Source organism: Pyrus communis, chromosome 2 (assembly GCF_041283825.1).
Source record: "Pyrus communis isolate YQ-2024b chromosome 2, ASM4128382v1, whole genome shotgun sequence".
Lineage (NCBI taxonomy): Eukaryota > Viridiplantae > Streptophyta > Magnoliopsida > Rosales > Rosaceae > Pyrus > Pyrus communis.
Genome location: NC_142566.1, coordinates 27,522,904 through 27,544,656, shown reverse-complemented (window position 1 = coordinate 27,544,656; position 21,753 = coordinate 27,522,904). Strand labels below are relative to the sequence as shown.

General features: G+C 38.6%; 4 protein-coding genes, 1 non-coding gene and 1 pseudogene across 6 annotated transcripts; 2 read left to right on the top strand and 4 right to left on the bottom strand.

The window, feature by feature from the left end:
• Positions 1 to 5,141: 5,141 nt before the first annotated feature.
• LOC137746497 (putative pentatricopeptide repeat-containing protein At5g59200, chloroplastic pseudogene) lies at positions 5,142 to 6,785 on the top strand (annotated as a pseudogene). Its single transcript, XR_015960185.1, has one exon. The product of XR_015960185.1 is annotated as a putative pentatricopeptide repeat-containing protein At5g59200, chloroplastic pseudogene (transcript).
• Positions 6,786 to 6,850: 65 nt separating this feature from the next.
• LOC137747204 (beta-glucuronosyltransferase GlcAT14B-like) lies at positions 6,851 to 9,558 on the bottom strand. The gene is made up of 4 exons (XM_068487267.2): positions 8,783 to 9,558; positions 8,142 to 8,217; positions 7,919 to 8,034; positions 6,851 to 7,683 (listed from the first exon to the last, which is right to left on the bottom strand). The coding sequence occupies exons 1-4, from the start codon at positions 9,330 to 9,332 to the stop codon at positions 7,166 to 7,168; spliced, it is 1,260 nt and encodes a 419-aa protein (XP_068343368.2). The 5' UTR covers positions 9,333 to 9,558; the 3' UTR covers positions 6,851 to 7,165.
• A 3,548-nt stretch (positions 9,559 to 13,106) lies between these two features.
• On the top strand, positions 13,107 to 14,671 carry LOC137746804 (putative sugar phosphate/phosphate translocator At4g32390). Its single transcript, XM_068486813.2, has one exon. It carries the CDS (start codon positions 13,305 to 13,307, stop codon positions 14,340 to 14,342), a length of 1,038 nt encoding a protein of 345 aa, XP_068342914.1. The 5' UTR covers positions 13,107 to 13,304; the 3' UTR covers positions 14,343 to 14,671.
• A 356-nt stretch (positions 14,672 to 15,027) lies between these two features.
• On the bottom strand, positions 15,028 to 15,435 carry LOC137746897 (protein NRT1/ PTR FAMILY 6.2). Its single transcript, XM_088679233.1, has one exon. The coding sequence runs from the start codon at positions 15,433 to 15,435 to the stop codon at positions 15,028 to 15,030; it is 408 nt and encodes a 135-aa protein (XP_088535359.1).
• Positions 15,436 to 15,890: 455 nt separating this feature from the next.
• TRNAS-AGA (transfer RNA serine (anticodon AGA)) lies at positions 15,891 to 15,972 on the bottom strand. Its single transcript has one exon. It is a non-coding gene; the product is annotated as a tRNA-Ser (tRNA).
• Positions 15,973 to 17,199: 1,227 nt separating this feature from the next.
• On the bottom strand, positions 17,200 to 19,198 carry LOC137749028 (AAA-ATPase At3g28510). The gene has a single exon (XM_088690049.1). The coding sequence runs from the start codon at positions 19,136 to 19,138 to the stop codon at positions 17,714 to 17,716; it is 1,425 nt and encodes a 474-aa protein (XP_088546175.1). The 5' UTR covers positions 19,139 to 19,198; the 3' UTR covers positions 17,200 to 17,713.
• Between the last annotated feature and the right edge of the window lie 2,555 nt (positions 19,199 to 21,753).

Sequence of the window (21,753 nt, the reverse complement as noted above, 5' to 3'; positions counted from 1 at the left end):
GGCAGGTTTAGATATTGAGATTGAGATTTGAGCTCTAGATGCAGCCGTACAGGTCACGTTAGGTGACTCCGGCTGCCAGATTACATGATATTGATATGTTTATACCTGGGCACTTGCATATCATTATGAGATTTCGCCATGGCATATTATTGAGCATGTTTGGCATTTGTATTATGTGTATATATTTTCTGGGAAGTATACAGGTTTTACGGCGAGGGGTTAGAAAGTATTTTATAAGTGGTTTTCGAAAGCTTTGTTTTTGCCCACTCACGCTTTTGTTTTGCGCCCCTCCAGGTTCTAGTTGAGTAGCAGTTTCGGTGGTCTCCCAGAGGATTCTTTCGGCTTTTCTGACAGATACTCACCAGCGTAGGGTCACCTTCGGGTGTACTTTTGTCGCAACTTTTATTTTGGACTGCTATAGTCTCGCTCTGAAATTGTATCACGCTAGCACTTGTTCTAGGACTTTGTATGCTAGTTTTTAATTATTCGTATTTTATATTACTGTTCTATTAGCTTCCGCACGTGCATTTGGCTACGTCACCTTCGTGTGATGGCCAGCACGCCCTGATTTCGGTCGGGGTGTATCAGTTGTGGTATGGGCAAGACGAAAATTTAACAAAAATAAAAAAAATAAGAGGAAAACTAATGAAAATGGCTTAAAAACTTTGAGTTTTAATGATAAAGACAAAATAAAGGGTAAAGTGAATAGTACCATGATTGATTTTTTAGTGTAAAAATGTGATTTTTCGTTAAATTGAACAGTACCGCGGACTTTTCGTTAAAACTCCCAAAAAAAAAAATTTTAATAAATAAAATTAATGGTTTAGACGTAGTCCAAACTCACGCCTAAGTCCAAACGTACGCCCACTAGAAAGTTCAAGCTGCAGTAGAAGCAATGAAGGCCCATGAGGTTTAGTGTTTAGGGGCATATGAATAATAACACCCTAAGTTCAAGTGTTTAGGGGCGTGTTAATTTTATAGATGTTTTAATCTAAAAATATTTATATTCCGATAAATATTGAAAAATCACTAAACCTAACACTTATTAACTACATAAAATTAATTAGTAAATTATTAAACCATAACCTTTAGCTCCAGCAAATATTTTATGCGGGAATTAACGAAAATGTTCATTTGATGTGATTTTATCCTTTATTAAGCCCCGGAACTATTTCTCGTTAATTTTTTGAAGTTGAAAAATAGAAAGGAAAAAAAAAAAAACTAATAGTGGGGTCTCCCAAAGAGATTTGTAGGTGTCCAAAATCTTGGGAATGTGCTAAATTAATTTTAGGAAACATGTGGTGCGAGTAAAATGACTATAACTTTGGCTTATAAGTTTATAACGAATATTGTAAAAGTTCTCAACATCGATTAGAGAACTATGGGTTGTAAATCACAGTTTTTGTGAAAATTTGAAATTTTTAGTTTTAGGAAATATTTGCGTTGGAGTTAAAGAAAATATTGGAAGACCTTTGGACGTGATAACGTTTATTAGGTCCTGAAACTATTTTTTTTTTATTGCTTTTTTCAAGTTGAAAATATGAGAGTATCTTTAAATTTAGGTTTTAAATCATTAATTTCAAGTGTTTAAATATTAATTATAATAGATTTAGCATGGGATAATATATTTTGAAGAACATGAATATGATAATTTGTAGTTATGGTAAGATAAATAAAATAAAATAAAATAAATAAAAAGAAAAAAATTGAAAAGAGGGGGATCGGTATGAAGCTAGCGACTTTAATAAGGTATAATTGCTAGTGTTTTAGCGATCGTAATTCGGTACCATCGGTAGTACTATAGCAACGCCCTTAAGGAAGAATCGGGGCCAAAGTATCGATCGTAACATTTTTCCCCCCGCCTTTTTCTTTTTCTTTTTCCATTGAATTTCTTTTTCTTTTCCCATTGAATTTATTTTTCTTAGTGCGTTACTTTCTTTAGATTCAAATACCTTTTATATTTGTATCCTTATTTTCAAAATTTTTTTGACATGGATTAGAAGAAAATTTTCACCAAAAATACATTTTGTAGAACATCAAGATGATAGTTTTGTGTTGTGGTATGGGCAAGACGAAAATTTAACAAAAATAAAAAAAAATAAGTGGAAAACTAATGAAAATGGCTTAAAAACTTTGAGTTTTAATGATAAAGACAAAATAAAGGGTAAAGTGAATAGTACCATGATTGATTTTTCAGTGTAAAAATATGATTTTTCGTTAAATTGAACAGTACCGCGGACTTTTCGTTAAAACTCCCAAAAAAAAAAAAAATTTAATAAATAAAATTAATGGTTTAGACGTAGTCCAAACTCACGCCTAAGTCCAAACGTACGCCCACTAGAAAGTTCAAGCTGCAGTAGAAGCAATGAAGGCCTATGAGGTTTAGTGTTTAGGGGCATGTGAATAATAACACCCTAAGTTCAAGTGTTTAGGGGCGTGTTAATTTTATAGATGTTTTAATCTAAAAATATTTATATTCCGATAAATATTGAAAAATCACTAAACCTAACACTTATTAACTACATAAAATTAATTAGTAAATTATTAAACCATAACCTTTAGCTCTAGCAAATATTTTATGCGGGAATTAACGAAAATGTTCATTTGATGTGATTTTATCCTTTATTAAGCCCCGGAACTATTTCTCGTTAATTTTTTGAAGTTGAAAAATAGAAAGGAAAAAAAAAAAACTAATAGTGGGGTCTCCCAAAGAGATTTGTAGGTGTCCAAAATCTTGGGAATGTGCTAAATTAATTTTAGGAAACATGTGGTGCGAGTAAAATGACTATAACTTTGGCTTATAAGTTTATAACGAATATTGTAAAAGTTCTCAACATCGATTAGAGAACTATGGGTTGTAAATCACAGTTTTTGTGAAAATTTGAAATTTTTAGTTTTAGGAAATATTTGCGTCGGAGTTAAAGAAAATATTGGAAGACCTTTGGACGTGATACTGTTTATTAGGTCCTGAAACTATTTTTTTATTGATTTTTTCAAGTTTAAAATATGAGAGTATCTTTAAATTTAGGTTTTAAATCATTAATTTCAAGTGTTTAAATATTAATTATAATAGATTTAGCATGGGATAATATATTTTGAAGAACATGAATATGATAATTTGTAGTTATGGTAAGATAAATAAAATAAAATAAAATAAATAAAAAGAAAAAAATTGAAAAGAGGGGGATCGGTATGAAGATAGCGACTTTAATAAGGTATAATTGCTAGTGTTTTAGCGATCGTAATTCGGTACCATCGGTAGTACTATAGCAACTCACTTCAGAAAGGATCGGGGCCAAAGTATCGATAGTAACATTTTTCCCCCCGCCTTTTTCTTTTTCTTTTTCTTTTTCCATTGAATTTCTTTTTCTTAGTGCGTTACTTTATTTAGATTCAAATACCTTTTATATTTGTATCCTTATTTTCAAATTTTTTTGACATGGATTATAAGAAAATTTTCACCAAAAATACATTTTGTAGAACATCAAGATGATAGTTTTGTGTTGTGGTATGGGTAAGACCAAAATTTAACAAAAATAAAAAGATAAAACTTTAAATAAATAAAATTAATGATTTAGACGCAATCCAAACTCACGCCTAAGCCCAAACTTATTCCCACTATAATGTTCAAGCCGCAGTAGAAGCAGTGGAGGGCATGGATGCCCATGAGGTTTAATGTTTAGTGGCATGTGAATAGTAACACCCTGAGTTCAAGTGTTTAGGGGTGTGTTAATAATAACACCCTGAGTTCGGCGCGTTTCATTGCCCGGCGCATTCGAATTTTTTTCCCTCGCTCATCACAATGGAGAAATGTTTTTTTTCCTTTAAACAGAGGTTACTCTATTACAACTTATGACTTTAGTGCAAATCCTATAATATGCTAATTATGGTTGACCCTTGAGATTAAAATGAAACCATACCCCTTATTGATAACGGCTTATAAATGCCTTATTCCTACACAAGCAACAACAGTCGACCCCTGGAATTAAAACCAAACACACCCCCTATAAATGCCTTACCCCTGGCACCTATGTTCCATACGACAAACCATGACTAACACGTGAGATTAAAACTAAACCATACCCCTTATAAACGCCCTACCTTTGACACAATTCGTTTGTACATGCAACAATAGTTGACCCGTGAGATTAAAACTAAACCTTATCCCATATGGACAGTGGTTTATACATGCTCCACCCTGACACCATTCTTCGTGCGGGCAACAATGTACCTGGGCTCGCATCGTTTTGCATGCGTCAGTTTGCCTCGTTTTGCATGCACCAACCTGTCTCATTTTTCGTGCGCCTTGCCCAGCTCGTTTTGCATGCCAATTTTTTTCGTGTGTTGAGATTGCCTTGTTTTGCATGTTGCAATTTTCGTGCGCTGAGTCTACCTCGTTTTATGTGTTTTCTTACTATTGTATGAAATTGAAATGAAATAATAACTAAATATATGAAATTGAAATATTTTAAAGATGTTGTATGGAGTTGCAATTGAACCCAAACTTGAAGGGCTAAAATGTAATTTGATTTTAAAAACTTCTATGTTTTAACAATTTAAAAATAACTTTGAAATATACTTCGACTTTTTTATTTTTTTTGGAACAAACGAAATTTCTACATTAAGGGGAGGGGATGAGCTTAGCCTCACAATAGACTAATAATAATGTGGTTCAAATTCGCCTTTAGCAAAAATTGAACCTAAGACCTTTTACTTACAAGTGAAGACCGTGATTATTATTATTATTTTGAACAAACGATATTATCTACATTAAAGGGGTTGAGGAGTGAGCTAAGTCTCACAATAGATTACTAATGTGGTTCAAATTCGCATTTAGTGAGAATCGAATTTAACACATCTCCCTTACAAGTGAAGAGTGATTTTTTTTTTTTAACAAACGATATTATCTACATTAAGGGGATGAGAGTGGGTTAGCAATAATGTGATTCAAATTCACCATCGATTATAATCAAACCTAAAACTTCTCACTTACCAGTGAATAGAAATACTATTGGATAGTAGTACTAAATGGAAGAACATAATTATTTGAACCAAGTTGTAATTGTAAACACCCTGTGTCTCCAGACTCTTCTTGGGACCGCCCAAAGGGGTAACCCGCCAATTTACATGATTCAGAAAACCGTTAGAAGCAACGGCCTTGTTTCCTTCCCACAAAAATGCAAAACCCTAAACCAGCTCAAGCAAATCCACGCCCACATCCTTACATGCCGTCTACCTGAAAACCTGTACGCCATTGCTCCGCTTCTCTCCGCGGCAGCAACCTCCAAAGATGTTTCCTTTTTATCCTACACGTGCTCAATTTTCAAGCACCACCATAACCATCGCAACATCTTCATGTAGAACACCATGATCAGAGGATATGTTCAGTCGCACTCGCCGGTTCCCGCCATTTCGTGCTATTTAGACATGTTGAATTATGGGTTTGTTTCGAATAACTACACTTTTCCGCCGTTGATTAAAGCGTGCACGATTCTCGCACTGAATTTGAAGCTCAGTGGTCGATTAGTTCATGGCCAAGTGATTCTGTTCGGGTATGGTGACGACCCTTTTGTTATTAGCTCGCTGATTCAGTTTTATGCCGTAATCTATGATATGGATACTGCAAAGATGGTGTTTGATAAAAGTCCTAACAGGGATGTGGTAGTGTGGACAACAATGATTGACGGGTATGGGAAGACAGAGAATGTTGAGAATGCCCGAGCTTTGTTTGACGAAATGCCGGAAAGAAACACCATATCTTGGAGTGCGATGATGGATGCGTATTCTCGGGTGAACGACTTCAAGGAGGTGCTTTCTTTATTTAGGCAAATGCAAGAAGCAAGCACAGAGCCTAATGAGTCGGTTCTTGTTGGTGTTCTGACTGCCTCTGCTCATCTCGGTGTGGTCGCACAAGGACTGTGGGTGCACTCCCATGCTAAAAGGTGCAATCTTGAATTGAACACGAGATTGGGCACTGCTCTGGTTGATATGTACTCGAAATGCGGATATGTGGAAGTAGCATTACGTTTTGAGGGCATTCTTAACAAGGATGCTAAAGCGTGGAAAGTTATGATCGCTGGAGTTGCAATTAATGGGGATGCATTGAAATCACTTGAACTCTTCAATAAAATGGTTTTAGATAGGATACAACCCACAGAGACCACATTTATTGCCGTTCTCTCGGCTTGCACACATGCAGAAACGGTTGACAAGGGCCTTGAACTGTTTCATCAAATGGAGACCCTTTACGGGGTTAAACCTGGGCTTGAACATTACGCTTGCATTGTTGACCTATTGGCTAGAGCAGGCATGGTGGAGGAAGTTGAGAAATTTATAGAGGACAAGATGGGAGCATTACTGGCTGCATGTAGAGTTCATGGGAATTTTGAAATTGGCAACAGAACTTGGAAGAAGCTTGCAGATATGGGAGCAGCCGACTGTGGCATTCATGTTCTTTCGTATAATGTATACAAGGAAGCTGGCTGGGAATTGGAGGCGAATAGAGTCAGAAATATGATCTATGAAGCGGGAATGAAGAAGAAACCTGGTTCCAGTGTGATAGAGGTAAATGGCGCGGCCGAAGAATTCTTTGTTGGTGATCTTTGTCATCCACAAGCAGAAGAAATGGTTAATATGCTCAACTCCTTTCGTAAAATGGTGAATTTTGAGGATATTTGAGGAGGTATCCATTTTATTTTTCATAATTTTATGTAACTCTGTTATTTTATTTTGCATAATTTAATGCAAAGATGAATGAATATATTTTACCGGTTAATTTACAGAAAGTATGAAACATATTAACCTGCAATTGTTCAATTCTCGAACCTGCTTCCACAAAACTAAACAAGCATGACTCAAAAACACTCATCATTATGTAAATTGAATAATGCATTACAGTACACCTTCAGCTTTTCAACTAGAAGAATATTGTATTGAACATTACCATATATGATAAGCTGGTAATGCAGAAATACATACATATATATATATATATAAAATTATATATATGATTGTAGGTATGAACTTCTCTTCCCCACTAAGTACATATAGCCTGCTAATATGCCCTTGTCAGCCATTATTACTATGAACTAAGATCAATCGTCGACATCGCTTACTAGGTATAACTTATAAGACTAACATAGTAGTTTACCCACTGTTTTGGGTGTCAGGTGCATTGCTTCGCATGAAAATCCTCGGCAGATATCAAACTGGTGACAAGGCGCTTTAGCCTTTGAGCACCAAGACCCGGCCTAAGAGTGGTGATGTTTTTTAAACTGTAATCTGGAACTGTCGCACTTCCATTTGCTTGAGTACTGAACCATCCACCTGGCACATATCCATCGGCATTGCAGCCTAAAAGCTCAGAGTCGATCTTGTCAAGAACTGACTCATTCCTCCCAAATTTCCTGGCGAAGGGCGCATTACTGTCTACCATGCGCTGGAAGTCATCCATGATGAGGAAATGTGGATGTTGTTTTGGGGGGTTGTCCCATGATATGAAGTGGAGATCATGGTTCACAGTAGTGTTCCGAAACTCCTCAGCGTTGCAGATGACAGTGTGGAAATACCCTTCTGGTGAAGAGAGAAAGTTGGCATAATACATAAGGACTGTCCTTGGCAGATTGTCCCAGCCCCATAAAATATATTCGATAAAAGGACGGGAGAGCATCATCCAAGCAGACCCTGAGGAAATTATTGAGCAGAATCCAGAATCAGCTATAAGTTATATGTATGGAGGTGGCGTTCGGATATAGTGACTAAGATTCGTAAACTTTTAGAAGGCAGCTGCCATGTAACTTATGTTAAAGAACAATATAAGCAGCGCACTTTCTACTTTGAAAGCGTAAGATACAACACGTTACAGATCTTGAACCAGATACATGCTCAAATGAGAAGCAGTGGAAGCAGAGATTTTCACCTGTAAACAGCTTATATGCAGTCGGCACGCTCCTCTTCTGTGAGATCCAGAATACATCTGATTTTTGCCGGCTATACAGCCCCGGATCAATTATAACGGGCTTTGCCCTCTGATCCCTGTGGGATTCATGCAATTTAAACCTTTTAGGAGCAGTTATATACAACTTTGCACACTTAGTGTGTCCAACTAATTACTACAAAAGGAGGGGAGATGAGCCACATACTCCTTCCAGCCAATGTCACTGGTATGCTCAATGAAATTAAGATTCCTTGGAATGGATGACAAGACATGAAGCAGATCTGTTAGACAAACGCGTAAATCAAGGCGTTAGGATATGACGATGCAGCTTAATCATTTAACCCCTACTCTAAATTCAACGATAAGAAATCAGCACGGAAAGTAACAGATTGCATGAATGCCGGATATCACAAACAAAACTACAAAGACTAAACCCACCCTCGCCCCTCCCTCACTCGTCTTCTTTGTATTACAGAACAATAGCAGTATCCGAATGCTTTTCAGTACAGTTAGCAATGAGCAGAAGCGGTAACAAACTTTTTTGGACAAGGTGATATAATTTTCTATTACCCTAATTTACGGAGAAAGGAAATACCAGAAACATTATCCTCGCCAACTGGCCTAACCCACGTCTGCCAAAACTAAAAGCGGAAATAATAAGTTATACAAACTGCTTTGCACCTGCCAAAATAAGCCTGAGAAACCAAGAAATCCAATGCAAGAATACAGAAAATATAGCAAAGTCCAATGCATAACCAAAATTAGCAACAAATTAAAAAAAAAGTCATAAATTACCCAAAAGCAGAAAAAATAGCAGTAAAAGAATCAGAAAGGCCAAAAATTTACCATCTTGCGTCACCAAAGGATAATCAGAAGCACTCAAATTGATAAACCAATCCCACTCGCCACCCTCCTTCAACAAAATCGCCGCCGCGTGCAGCGTATTGGTGACCATCGTCGGCCCTCTGTACGTCACCAAATTGGCCCTCACCACCGCCCTGACATTCCCCAGCTTGGCAAACAATGGCTCCTCCTTCACAAATCTCGCCAAGTCCAGCCGCTCCTCCGCCGACGCCTCCAGGTCCAAATGCACTGCGTACTGATTCCTCGGATGGTACAGCGCTTTCAGCGTCCGCTTCAAGCTGCCGCCGTCGCCGACGGAGCCGGAGATCAAGTAGGCCAATCTGGGAACTGGGTTTTTGGAAGTTTCCGAAATCTTTAGCTTCGATTCCACGAAATGTGGGAGGTGTTTTTTCACACGGGGTCGGTAAAATAATGCAGAAGACGAGCTGGAAGAGGTAAAAACAGTAATGAAGATTAGCAGGGTGGAGAGAAGAAGTGAAACCACCAAGGGTAAAAACCATTTCTTCTTCTTCTGTGGCTTGTTGGTATCCATTGTTGCCGGCGACCAAGCTCACAGCAAGTAACAAGAAGAAGAACCCAAGATTTAATCAGCTGAGAAGGTGAGGAAAAATGGAAGCTTTTTCATTTGGGGGGTTTTGGTTTCGGCGGCTGAGGATATGGGGTTGTGCGCCTGGAGAGGGATCTGTACTGATGAGAGAGAGAGCGAGAGGTGGTTGGTTGGTGGGGTTCACGGAATGAATGGACACAATTTGGTAAGTGATTAATTTTTCTGTTTAGTGTGTATAAACAATGAGATTCTGAGGGAATGTGGTTGCAGTGGGAATGCAGTAATAGAATACTCTTTTCATGAGTGATTTTCGGCAGTGAGGTCTGTGGTGAGTCCACGGCCGACTTTGTCGTCCGGAACGTCACTGTAACAGTATTCAATTTAATATTACATTTTTCATGTAATATTATATGTCTTCTTAAAGATATTTTAACACAATTATTAAGGGATTGTCCAATGGTTGGAACGAATTTTAAGCTTGTACTTTACACGACATGTCCTAAATTCGATTCCTGACACTACGCTGAATTGTCTCGATGAGTCTTTTCGATTCCTGAAATAGTGGATTATCGTAATGAAACTATCAATTGTTCCCCTTTTGCAGAGAATAAATGATACATTAACCCAGTTACGTACTATTAAGTAAAATAATTTAATACAAATGAAGAGTGTAATTAACGAAATACCGACACAGAAACATTTTCGTTACAAATAAATTTATCAGGCATGACTTTTTAGGACCGTGTTACTTTAAAATAAGAATCAACACGCGGTGGTGAATGAATGGCCGGATTGGAGAAAAGAGCTAAATTAGCTGTAAAAGAAATCTTTGTCCCCTATTATGTGGGGGCACACATCATGGCTGTATTTATTCATGCATTGCGCTTTGGTTTCAATCATGATTGATTGTACATGGCCTTTTTTTTTTTTTTTTTTTTTTTTTTTTTTTTTTTTTTTAAGAAAATTTGAACTTCGCCTGTGCAAATAGAATCCATCGCCTGAAAATGCCTCACGGCGCCCGGCCAGTGTAACAGCAATGAAATTTTGAACCTTCTAACAAGACATTGGAAACGGGTTGTATTCATGTTGTTATTGTGTCATACATGTTGTCGTATCAAACATGTTATTTTAACGAATTTTTAACAGGTGACTGGATAACGACTTGACTCATTATCATGTCGTGTAGTTTCGTGTTAGGTTAATAAATTATGCAAGAAATTATCATATCTAATGTCTAAACCTTACAAACAAGTCATGTTCATATCACTTACGTGTCACACCTGTTATCTTAACGGGAGATTCGATGAAGATTTGATGACAACCCGATTCTTTAACATGTTCTTAACGTGTCATCCGATAATGACCCGTTTCATTAACGGGTTAACCCAACACCTATTATTTTCATATTATTTCCTATCTATTAACAAATCGGGCAATAAATTGTCCAATATAATCTTAACCATTATAATTGTGTTTGCGTAACTTCTCAAACAATGAAACAATTTTCATTTTTTCTATTTGTTTTATTTTTTTCTTTTGCAATCATATCCCATTAGTGGTTTTTCTCTCTCCTTGGAGTGACAGCCCAAAGCAAGTGGACTATTAATATCTTGGGCTCAACCCAACACCTATTATTTTCGTATTATTTCCTATTAATTAACAAATCGTGCAATAAATTGTACAGCCTAATGTTAACCATTATAATTGTCTTTGCGTAACTTCTCAAACAATGAAACAATTTTCATTTTTTCTATTTGTTTTTTTTTCTTTTGCAATCATATCCCATTAGTGGTTTTTTCCCTCTCCTTGGAGTGACAGCCCAAAGCAAGTGGACTATTAATATCTTGGGCTCCTTTCATACTTTTGGCCCAGTCCCTACTCTGGGCATACACAATTTGCAATCCAAAGGGCCATTTGATGTCAACTTCAAGAGCATATCATGAAATCTACTCATGTCTGTATCACAAGGCTGCCGTATATTAAGCTCGTCACACACTGTTATGCGTTTAAATTTTAGAAACTTAGTTCCAATAGCGTTGGTAGAGATAATCACTGTTTAAAGAGAACAACTATGAAAGAGAGAATTATAACTAATTTCCATGATGTGGAGTGAATAAATAGCTTTAATGTACCAATACTTTACCATAACGTCTCAGTTGCAGGAAAGTTTTGCACCGTCAAAGACGGTCTAGGAAACAAATGTTATTGTAAAGGAGTCAAATATGGCAGAATGCACCTTTGAGTAGTCGGCATGAGAACCACCCTTTCAACCCACGCAAGGGGGAAGAAGACGGGTGTCACCATCTTCCTCTTCCTGACCTGGATCTTCGCCCTTGATTGCGAGCGAGCTAATTCAGTCTTTTTCTTTGCCCAACTTCTAAGTGGTCTTAGTCAACACACCTCTTAATCCCTTTCAAAGGTCCTTAATCTGAAAAATATAATGGTAGTGTAACTGAATTGTCTTGCAAAAAATTGAGAAGGGAATTTAAAACTAAGAAATTTGGTTTTGGTCGTTGAATCATTGATTAAAATTTTAACGGTCTAGAAATTCCAATACATAGGAAACACTAGTGTGTTGGAAATATAGGTAGGTATCTTAAGGGTTATAATACAATTGGTTGAAATTTTTTAAGTTTTCAACCAATTGTATTGTGAGATTGATAAGGATACTTTCTAAAAAATGAGACTCTTGATGAACTCTTTGGCACCTCATGTTTTGACACAATGTTTTATAATGTTAGCACGTGATTAACGTTAAACTATGATGTGACCAAGAGTATATAAAAAATCTTACTTTAATACCATCTCCAACCCTTAAGCTAAAACCAAAAATTTTTAGCCCAGAAATTTTAGATTTTAGCCCAGAAACAATTTTTCTACTCCAACATTTATGACCTAGATTTTTTAGTCCGAGATTATTAAAGAATAAATTTAGGCTAATTTTTTCTTTTAAAGTAATTTAAAAAAAAAAATTATGTACACTATCATAATTTAATTTTATGAACATTTTAACCTAAAAATATTTAAATTCCGATAAATATTGAAAAATCGTTAAATTTGGGTGAATTTTGAGTTAAATAATTTTTTTAATTATTTTAGCCGTTGGATTTAAATTTGTACTGTTAGATTTTTTTTTCAGTTAGATTTGATTATATTCGATCTCAGTCATTGGATTCAATAAATCTTAGACATGACCATGTGGGTGGGATCTTACTGGTGGTGTCCACACCATTTTCTAAGCTAAATCCTGGGAGGAATTTGACTTTTGTTTGACTTTTATCTTTTAACCCACATATTTAGATTTGGCTTTTGTTTGACTTTTAGCTTTTAACCCACACATTTAGCATGTGTTGGGTTTGAGGGGGAATGAAACCTAAAAAATAGCATTTAGCCCATAATTCAGTTTAAGAGAATATCATTAGCATTTCTCTTATATTATTATATTTCACATACCGAACGTATTTCTAACGCTCTCACTATGGTACAAGATCTTTCTTTGGCAAGTATTGTTGATTACCGGCATTCACATCGGCTAATTCTGGTAGGCGATGAAATAAATTACCATTTTTTGTTATAGTATTTAATTTAATTGTTCCAAAATACCAAATTTCCATTTGCGAAAAATCAATAAAAAATAAAAAATAAGATTAAATTTCACATTATTTTAGTCAACGAATACCTAACACAAGCTAAATTACAAAAATACCCATATCTGACAGAGATTACAAAAGCCCAAATTCTAATCCAACTGTTACTCTTCCTCCACCACTCTCCCTTCCGCACTGACACACTTTAGAGAGAGAAAGACACGCATTTTTTTAGAGAGAGAGAGAGTCTCCTCCTTATTTAAATCCCAGTCCTCTTGAGAGCCCAAATCTAGGGTTTGAGTTTTCAGACTTCAGATCCAATCTAATCAGACCCCCAAATTAGGTTCAGGGTTTTCAGATTCCCAAAAAAATGGCGCTTTCAGAGGGGGTGGTGAAGAAGGTCCTCCTCTCCTACGCCTACGTCGGAATCTGGATCTTCCTCTCCTTCACCGTCATCGTCTACAACAAGTACATCCTCGACCGGAAAATGTACAACTGGCCGTTTCCGATCTCCCTCACCATGATCCACATGGCCTTCTGCTCCTCCCTCGCCTTCCTCCTCGTCCGCGTCTTCCGCCTCGTCGACGCCGTCTCCATCTCCCGCGACCTCTACCTCAAGTCGGTCGTCCCCATCGGCGCCCTCTACGCCCTCTCCCTCTGGTTCTCCAATTCCGCCTACATCTTCCTCTCCGTCTCCTTCATCCAGATGCTCAAGGCCCTTATGCCGGTCGCCGTCTACTCCATCGGCGTCGCCTTCAAGAAGGACGCTTTCAAGAGCGACACCATGCTCAACATGGTCTCCATTTCCGTCGGCGTCGCTATCGCGGCGTACGGGGAAGCCAAATTTAACTCCTGGGGAGTTACATTGCAGCTGTTGGCCGTGGCGTTCGAGGCCACAAGGTTGGTTCTGATTCAGATTCTACTTAATGCAAAGGGTATTAGTTTGAATCCGATTACTTCGCTGTATTATGTTGCGCCGTGTTGTTTCGTGTTCTTGTGCGTGCCGTGGGTCATTGTTGAGCTGCCGGTGTTGAGGGAGAGCTCGAGTTTTCACTTTGATTTTGTGATTTTCGGGACGAATTCGGTGTGCGCTTTCGCTTTGAATCTGGCTGTGTTTCTGTTGGTGGGGAAGACCTCGGCTTTGACTATGAATGTTGCTGGGGTTGTCAAAGATTGGCTTTTGATTGCGTTTTCATGGTCGGTGATCAAGGATATGGTGACACCCATCAATTTGATCGGGTACCTGATTGCGTTTGGCGGGGTTGCGTATTACAATCATGCCAAATTGCAGGGGCTTAAGGCAGCCGAGGCGCAAAGGAAGTCACAGCAGGACAATGTGGAGGCCGGTAGGTTGTTGGAGGAGAGAGACGGGGAAGGGAACGGAAAGAAGAGTGAGACTGAGGATTGATTTTCTAACAGATAACTTAAACATTGTATGTGAGAAAGATGAAGATAGCGAATTAGATCAAAGATAATCGAGGAAGGAAATGGAAAGCTTGTTAATTGGTCGCAGTTAGCAGCTATTGTTTGGGGGTATGTGGTGTTAGACGGTTGTGGTTTACTTACTCTTTATTTTTATATCCAATAGTTCAATTTAGCTGCGTCAATTTCAATTACCGGGGGGTTTGTGTTTGATCATCGCCGTGCGAAATTATAAATGTTTTCAGACTCGTAATTTAGTTTACGAGGAGAGCTTAAACTTATTGAGTATATCAATGTTAATGTGCCTTATTCTTAGTGTGTTATTTATGCCAGTTTGTTCTTGTATTTTGCCTCTACTCGGTTGAATGCTTGTCAAATTTTGGTTTGGTTGAACACCAATTTTATAGCTGTAGTTCTAGAATTTCTTGCATCTTCCATTTCTTTGATAGTTGTATAGACTTCCAGCCATAAATTGGTCGAAAAAGGCAGTGTTACTTCATTCCCAGAAATGGATGGATTCGAGATTTCTTCTCAAATTGTTGCTGGGTTTTCTTTCAGGACATTCAGTGCTACATACTGCTTGTTCCCATAGACGGAAAACAGGTGTTCGTATATTACTCCCTGAACTTCAATTCCGGGGAGAATGCAGAAAGAAAAATGAGTGTAATAACCTAAATTTCGTACTCTCCGACAACGAGAATGGTCAAAAGTCCGTAGAAACAATCGAGCCTGCCCTGATTTATGGTTTTTGCAAGCCATCCGCCATTTTTGCCTCCTGTCACCTTATTCACAATCCAAACCCGGAGGCTACTGAAGAAGAAACCCAAGGATAAGGTACCGAGGAAGAGGCCTGTCCTCATAGTTTTCACCCCCGTGGGCGATTCCGTTATGAAGAAATCAAGCTGCCCGGTGGGCATGAAAGCATTACCATAACCCACGAGCAAGAGCTGTGGGAGCAAGAAGAAAACCCTAATAGGCAGAGGATTCAATCCTCCGTTGGCTTTCGCCACGGCCAACCTCTTCCTCGCACATTGTGCTGCTCTCATCCCAAAAGTTGCTAACACAAGCCCTATTGCCATTTTCTGCAGATGGGTGAAACCTGTATGGTTGCATTGCAAGCAGAAAGAAAGGAGTCTTATCATTTAGAAATAACGTTTTGTATGCCCGGTCCAAATTCACAGCCTAATTTCTTAACATTAATTTTGTACATGGCCGGCCTTCGCGTTTCTTCATAAGAGGCATGATGACGCGGTCGTTGAAACCGAGAGTGATCATGATGACTATAAAGAATACGGTGAGAGATCCAGCCGGGATTTGGAAGTTTCCGATCAACCTTGGTCGATGCTTGTTGTACAAAGACGGTCATCATCTGTGCATAACTAATCCAAAATTATGATAATTGTCCACCATATCAAAAGTAGTCTTTATCACCATATTTGACATATGACGTTGTTAGGTAACCAAGGCCTTGTTTGATACTTAGGATTGGATTGGACTCGATAAAAACAAAAAAAACGTGGTCAAACAAAAAAAACGTGGTCGGCAGGATTCGAACCTGCGCGGGCAGAGCCCACATGATTTCTAGTCATGCCCGATAACCACTCCGGCACGACCACTTGCTGTTGATGAAGTTACAATTTACGTATATTAATTAAATATAAGCTCTTAAATAATGATCCCATTGAAAAGAGTTCCAACGATGATCAATATCATAGCGGTTAATATTTGGACAACAGCACAATAAGAAATAAATTTCTACTTGTTTGTTTGTATGAATTTGAAGGTTTTTTGTGACTTCATGTACGAATTCTCAAATGATGACTTGTCACATCTTTGTGTTTGAATTGATTAACATTTTTTTTGTCGAACTAAGTTGATGAATGTTAGTTCTGTCTCTTTATCGCTGAAACAATCTTCAACAAGATTTTGGATGATGAGAGAAGGGATGGAGTTAGACCATGTCCCATTTACTAGTGCAGTTTCGACTTACGGTTATGAGCAAAATTTAGGACTCGGGAAACATATATATGGCGTGAAGATAAAATCAGGACACGGAAGGCATGTTTTGATTTTTAATGTATTGATCTCGACATATTCAAAGTGTGAGGATACTGAAGATGCAAAATTGGTGTTTCAGTACATGAACGATATGTAGTTTCTTGGGTGGAAGAAGGCCGAACGATTCATGAAGTTGATCAGTCAAATCCCAGGCCAGCTAGGGTTTTCGTTGCTGCAAAGCCTGCTCGGGGCATGCAGGATACACGGGAACGTAGAGATGGGTGAGAGACCGTCAGACGCGCTGATGGGATTGGAACCGACGGAGTCTGATGCTTACGTGCAGATGTCGAACTGGTATGCTGAGAAAGGGGAGGGGACTGGGAAATGGTGACGAAAATACGAAAAGGGATGAGAGATAGGGAAGTGAGGAAGTTAGGTTTAGCTGGGGGGACACTGGTTGGTGGTGGTTGCATCCATTTTCGTCGGGCGATACGTCTGACCCGCTTTCTGAAGAGATTTGGAGAATGGCGAAATGCTTAGTATTGGAGATGAAAGTTTTTAGAGGGTGACAATGGATGCTTTCTCAAGGCCCTCACAGTAGATAAATTTTTCGAAATTCCCAGCACTTGTGAGAATCGGACACATAAATTTATTTAATTAATTAAAAAGGAAAAAAAAGAATATTTTAGTGTCAAATTTCATTGAACTCGGGATTCTGAGTTTGGTTGCCTCATTTCCTCATACCGCTTGTACAGAAAAGATAAGGAAAGTATACAAGGTGGATGTTAGTGTAAGTTGAAAAAGACGGTTCTATGAACTGTTAATTTGGAAGAAGAAAACAAAAGAAGGTAAAAGCACAGAAGAAAAGGAAAGTGGCTATTCCTTTCACTCTGCAAATCAGAGGAAAAATTATCTTGAGTGATTGCCTTTTCTTTTGATTGCTTTTCCTTGTCCCTACAAAACGTGAAAAGGAGGAGAATAAAACTATCACACTCTAGAAGCTGATCACAGCTACTCATCTAGTTAATAGCTAGGATCATTACACATGGCACTTATGGCCTTACACTAGGCAATCTTAAGCACAAGTGAATACATAATTAGACACGGAATTAACTTGGCTGCTGAAAATTCAGCAGCCACTCCTGCTTACACCCAATCACGGATGGACACGTGTCCAAATTTTGATTATTTTAAGCAGGAGTGGCTGCTGAATTTTCAGCAGCCAAGTCTTGTTCATTAGACACATAGCTTATTCACTAATACTAATCTGCTCACATCTCATAATTCAACAGTGGAAAATAGAGTACACAAACATCACACTAACATACAAACATAGTGTTAGAGGATCCGATTCTTTTCCTAATTTTTGGCTCTCTTTTTATCTTCTATCAAATGATCTTGTGTGCTTGTCCTGCACTTCCTTTTCAGCTGATTGTTTCCGTCTTTCCCTTTTTCCTCGGCTGTTAACTTTCCGTTCTCTTTCTCCTTCTCGAGAGCTTGGATCAGGTTCTGCAGGCAGAGGTCAACGTTCCGAGAAAGTGTCTTGGCCATCAAATGCTCCGCAACATCTGCTGGAACCATATTGGTTTCCCCCAGCAACTCACAAATCGCGGGGAACAGATGGTGTGATTCAAGTTCAAGGTAGTTTCTAGCCAGCTCCTTGAATGCTTCAAAGGTGCAGTATGATAGTTCTATGTGCTTGTCCAACCTTCCTTTTCGAGTGAGTGCAGCATCGAGTTTCTCCACATAGTTGGTGGTGAATACTATCAGCCTCTCTCCTTTACAGGCTGACCAGAGCCCGTCAATGAAATTCAGAAGCCCTGAAAGTGTAACCTGGCTCAGTATATTTGCTTCCTTTTCCTCTCCTTCCTTTTCCTTTCCATCACCTGTATCTTCCTTCTCTATCACTTTATCATTCTTCTTACTCCTTTGCCCCGTGAGATCAAGTGAACAATCAATGTCTTCAATCACAATAACAGACTTGTTTGATGTTTCAAGCAGTAGCTTCCTCAGCTCGGTGTTGTTCTTAACTGAAGTCAATTCAAGATCGTAAAGATTGTAGCCCAAAAGATTTGCCATGGCAGCAATCATGGTGGACTTCCCAGTTCCCGGGGGGCCATAAAGGAGGTACCCTCGCTTCCACGCCCTCCCAGTGCTTTTATAAAACTCTTCCGCTTTGCTGAATGCCATTAAATCGTCCATAATCTCCTGCTTCTTCACCGGATCCATGGCTAGTGTCTTAAATGTTGCAGGGTGCTCAAACACAACATGGTTCCAACGTGCCCCATTGTTGGTATAAAGCTTCTTTTCCCGGTTTCTCATCTTAGTTGCATTGCCCTCTTTCATGACATGTTTGATATAAGGCCCAACAATGAGAGCCCTGTGCGTCTTATGGAAAGTGAGCTTGTAGTGCCATCTCTCATAAGGAACTGGAGGGTGCACCGAACGTTGCATAACAGTGGTTTTCCCTAAAGCCCACCATACTTTGGCTCCTTGAAACTCGTCAACAACCTCTTCATTATGATCCATGCTAAGCACAAGGGACTGGTTTTTCTTCACGTAACCACGCAGCCGCTTTGCTTCTTTGGAAGCTTTGGACCTCAGGTAGTTGTCAATGGCGGAGAAGGCTTCACTGTGCGTCAGACTTTGCTCTTCACAACGTTCACTGAATTTGATTTTGATGTAAGGATAGTAAATGGAACCGACTACCACTGGATAGATCCAATCAATGTGTCTTGAGACACTAAGGGGAAAGCATTCTCTTAAGATAGCCCACGCAGACATTATATGGCTAATTTCTATTTATGGGTGCTAATTAACCTCCCTTTTCACTCTTTTCTTGCTTCTCTCTTGGCTTCATGTCCTCAAATTATTTATAGGCAGCGCCAGGTTTTTCCTTATTTCTTTTTTTGGCTGAGCTCAAGTTTTCGGAAACTTGCTGGCAATTACAGTATATGGAGGAATCAGAAACACAATTTCCTGTAGACCTTCCTAAATTCCCATGACGCACAATAACGACAGTGACAGGCGGTAAGATTCACCGATTTTAATGTGTCATGGAAGGTTCAGACATGTTTCATGGCCTTTTCTTAACTCTTCTTTTTCAGTATTTTTAAGTATTTCAGTAGGGGCCGGCATTGTAGTCTTCCAGTTGGACTCATGCTGTCTTCCCATGACGCACTTCTGCCTATGTAATCAAGAAAAAATATGGTTCTTCGAATCTTCCTACACAAACTTCTTCTGAGCGATTTCCTTGCAGCTCTTATTTTGACCTTCTTAACAGGTTTTTTATTTCCTTATCCAAAAAATTGAGCTTATTTCCTTTTAGAGAGCTACTAAACCCACCCCACAATCTTATTTCTTCACCAACTTTATTTTCCCACCCCACTGTTTTTGGGCTAAGCCCATGATTACTCTCGGTCTAATAGAAGCATCAAGAATATTCTCACCAAGGGCCTGCCCCAGTGGGATTTGACCAAATCCTATTAGGAAGTGGTTTCATCTGGATAAGGAAGAGTGGCCGAATCCTATTATAACAAGGAATCCTCAGAGGCTAGTTATGCTTCGAATAAAAAAAGATGCTGAGATTCAAGGGTTGAATCTAGGTGATAAAGGAGCTTGATTCAGAGTCCTAAATGAACCAGGATTGTCCGAGACCCATTCAGATTTGGTTAAGGAATTCTAGTCCGAATGAAACTTTACTTTGGTCATGAGGGAATTACTACTGTAAATAAAGAGGGGTGTGCATCATTCAAAGCCCCTCCAAATCAACACACAAAGCTACCTTGTGCAAACTCTTACTCTACGCGAAACCTCTCAAACATCTTGAGATTATTATTTTCCTTTTTCCCGCCAACATACCTTTAGTTTGGATAAACAACACTGTGTTGGCAATCGGCAACATCTTTAGTTTGGGTAAACAACATTGGAGCCGTAGAATCAGCCGACCGAGAAGCACATTCAGTTTGGATAAACAGCACTGCTTCGAGACCGATTGGTTATCTATCCAAGTCTCGGTCAACAAGGATTTCCGAGTCCTTGTTGGAAAAGGTCATCTCATCAGCATTTTCGGCTAAGTGAGGTATTACCAGGTTACGACATTCGACACATTGAAAGCCGAATTTGATATTGAACTTCGCATAACTAGTAGCCTTGCCTTCAGGCTATAGAACCCAAAGGTCGATATGTGTTCCTTCCTCAGCCGCAATCACAAGATTCAGAAGTCATTAGCACACCCAACGCCACATCAACATTCATTCACTCCCCGACCAAGCTCAGCTGACGAGTTGGCACACCCCGCATTCAACCGAATGACGTAGTTAGCTTATTAGTTATTCTGTCTGCACGCCATGTAGGCTAAGTAGTTTTTAGAAGCAACACTTACTCAAAAGGTAAAAAAGAAAGAATGCAATTTTCCCACCCACTGATATTCTTCAACTATCCCTTACAAAGAAAATTAGCCACCCTCACACATCCACCCACCAAACCCCCACGACCATTTGACGGCAAGCAATCCCCTTCTCACTGTCAGCCAACTCTATCTTTAATTTTATCAAGACTATAAGGATGAGCAAGATTCTCGATCAACCTCATAGTCGGTCCATGCAATTACAACTCAAGTAGAGGATTAATCGAAGAAGAGGGTATCAAAACCATGTCAACTATATGACCTGAACACAGTTCCACGCGAATTGCCGAAACTATTAATAGGTATAAGAGAGAGAAAAAGAGTAAGGTTTCTTAAGGTAATTGAAATTGGTCTACGGTGTTTGATGAAGAGTTGGAATGGATAGAAAGGAATTGACATAAAAGATGAGGAAATTGGTGATTTCAACTTGGTTGGTGTCGTTGCGATGGCTTCAACTTTCTGGGCTCATGTTTTCGTTCATTTTATTTTCAATTTTTTTTAATTGAAAATTAAAGTTTACAAAAAGTAAGAAGAATTTAACACACGCAAAAAAGAAAAAAAAAGAAAAGAATAAAAGGTTAAAGATGGTCTTATTAGTCATTTTGCAAAGGTTGGAGATGTCAATAAAATTATCTTCAAAAAGTGGGTGGAGAAATAGTGCGGATGGATGGGCAATTGGGCATATTATCACCTGTTCCTTATCAGCGATCGTGACTCTTAGTCCGACCTTCTTAGCAATTCCAGTTGTAATAAATATAAGGGTAAATTACACAAAACTACTTTAATTATGAGTCGAATTATAATCTCATACCTCATGTTTTAAAAATTACAATGTCATACCTCATCTTACAAATTTGTTGCAATATCAGACATTCGTTAGTTGTTCTGCCAATTTCTCTATTAAATGTTGACGTGGCTTGAGGCGGAGTCCATTCTCTAGCCTAACTGGATTAAAAGCTTCCATTAGTGTACTCTAATTATTCCTTTGTAG

Bases quoted from the DNA above. Each gene is read 5' to 3' on its own strand.
- LOC137749028 (XM_088690049.1), bottom strand. From the start codon at position 19,138: ATGTCTGCGTGGGCTATCTTAAGAGAATGCTTTCCCCTTAGTGTCTCA.
- LOC137746897 (XM_088679233.1), bottom strand. From the start codon at position 15,435: ATGGCAATAGGGCTTGTGTTAGCAACTTTTGGGATGAGAGCAGCACAA.
- LOC137746804 (XM_068486813.2), top strand. From the start codon at position 13,305: ATGGCGCTTTCAGAGGGGGTGGTGAAGAAGGTCCTCCTCTCCTACGCC.
- LOC137747204 (XM_068487267.2), bottom strand. From the start codon at position 9,332: ATGGATACCAACAAGCCACAGAAGAAGAAGAAATGGTTTTTACCCTTG. The intron at 8,035-8,141 runs GTATGTGGCTCA...TGAATCCCACAG, and splicing joins AGTGACATTGGCTGGAAGGA to GGATCAGAGGGCAAAGCCCG. The intron at 7,684-7,918 runs GTGAAAATCTCT...TAATTTCCTCAG, and splicing joins TGCATATAAGCTGTTTACAG to GGTCTGCTTGGATGATGCTC.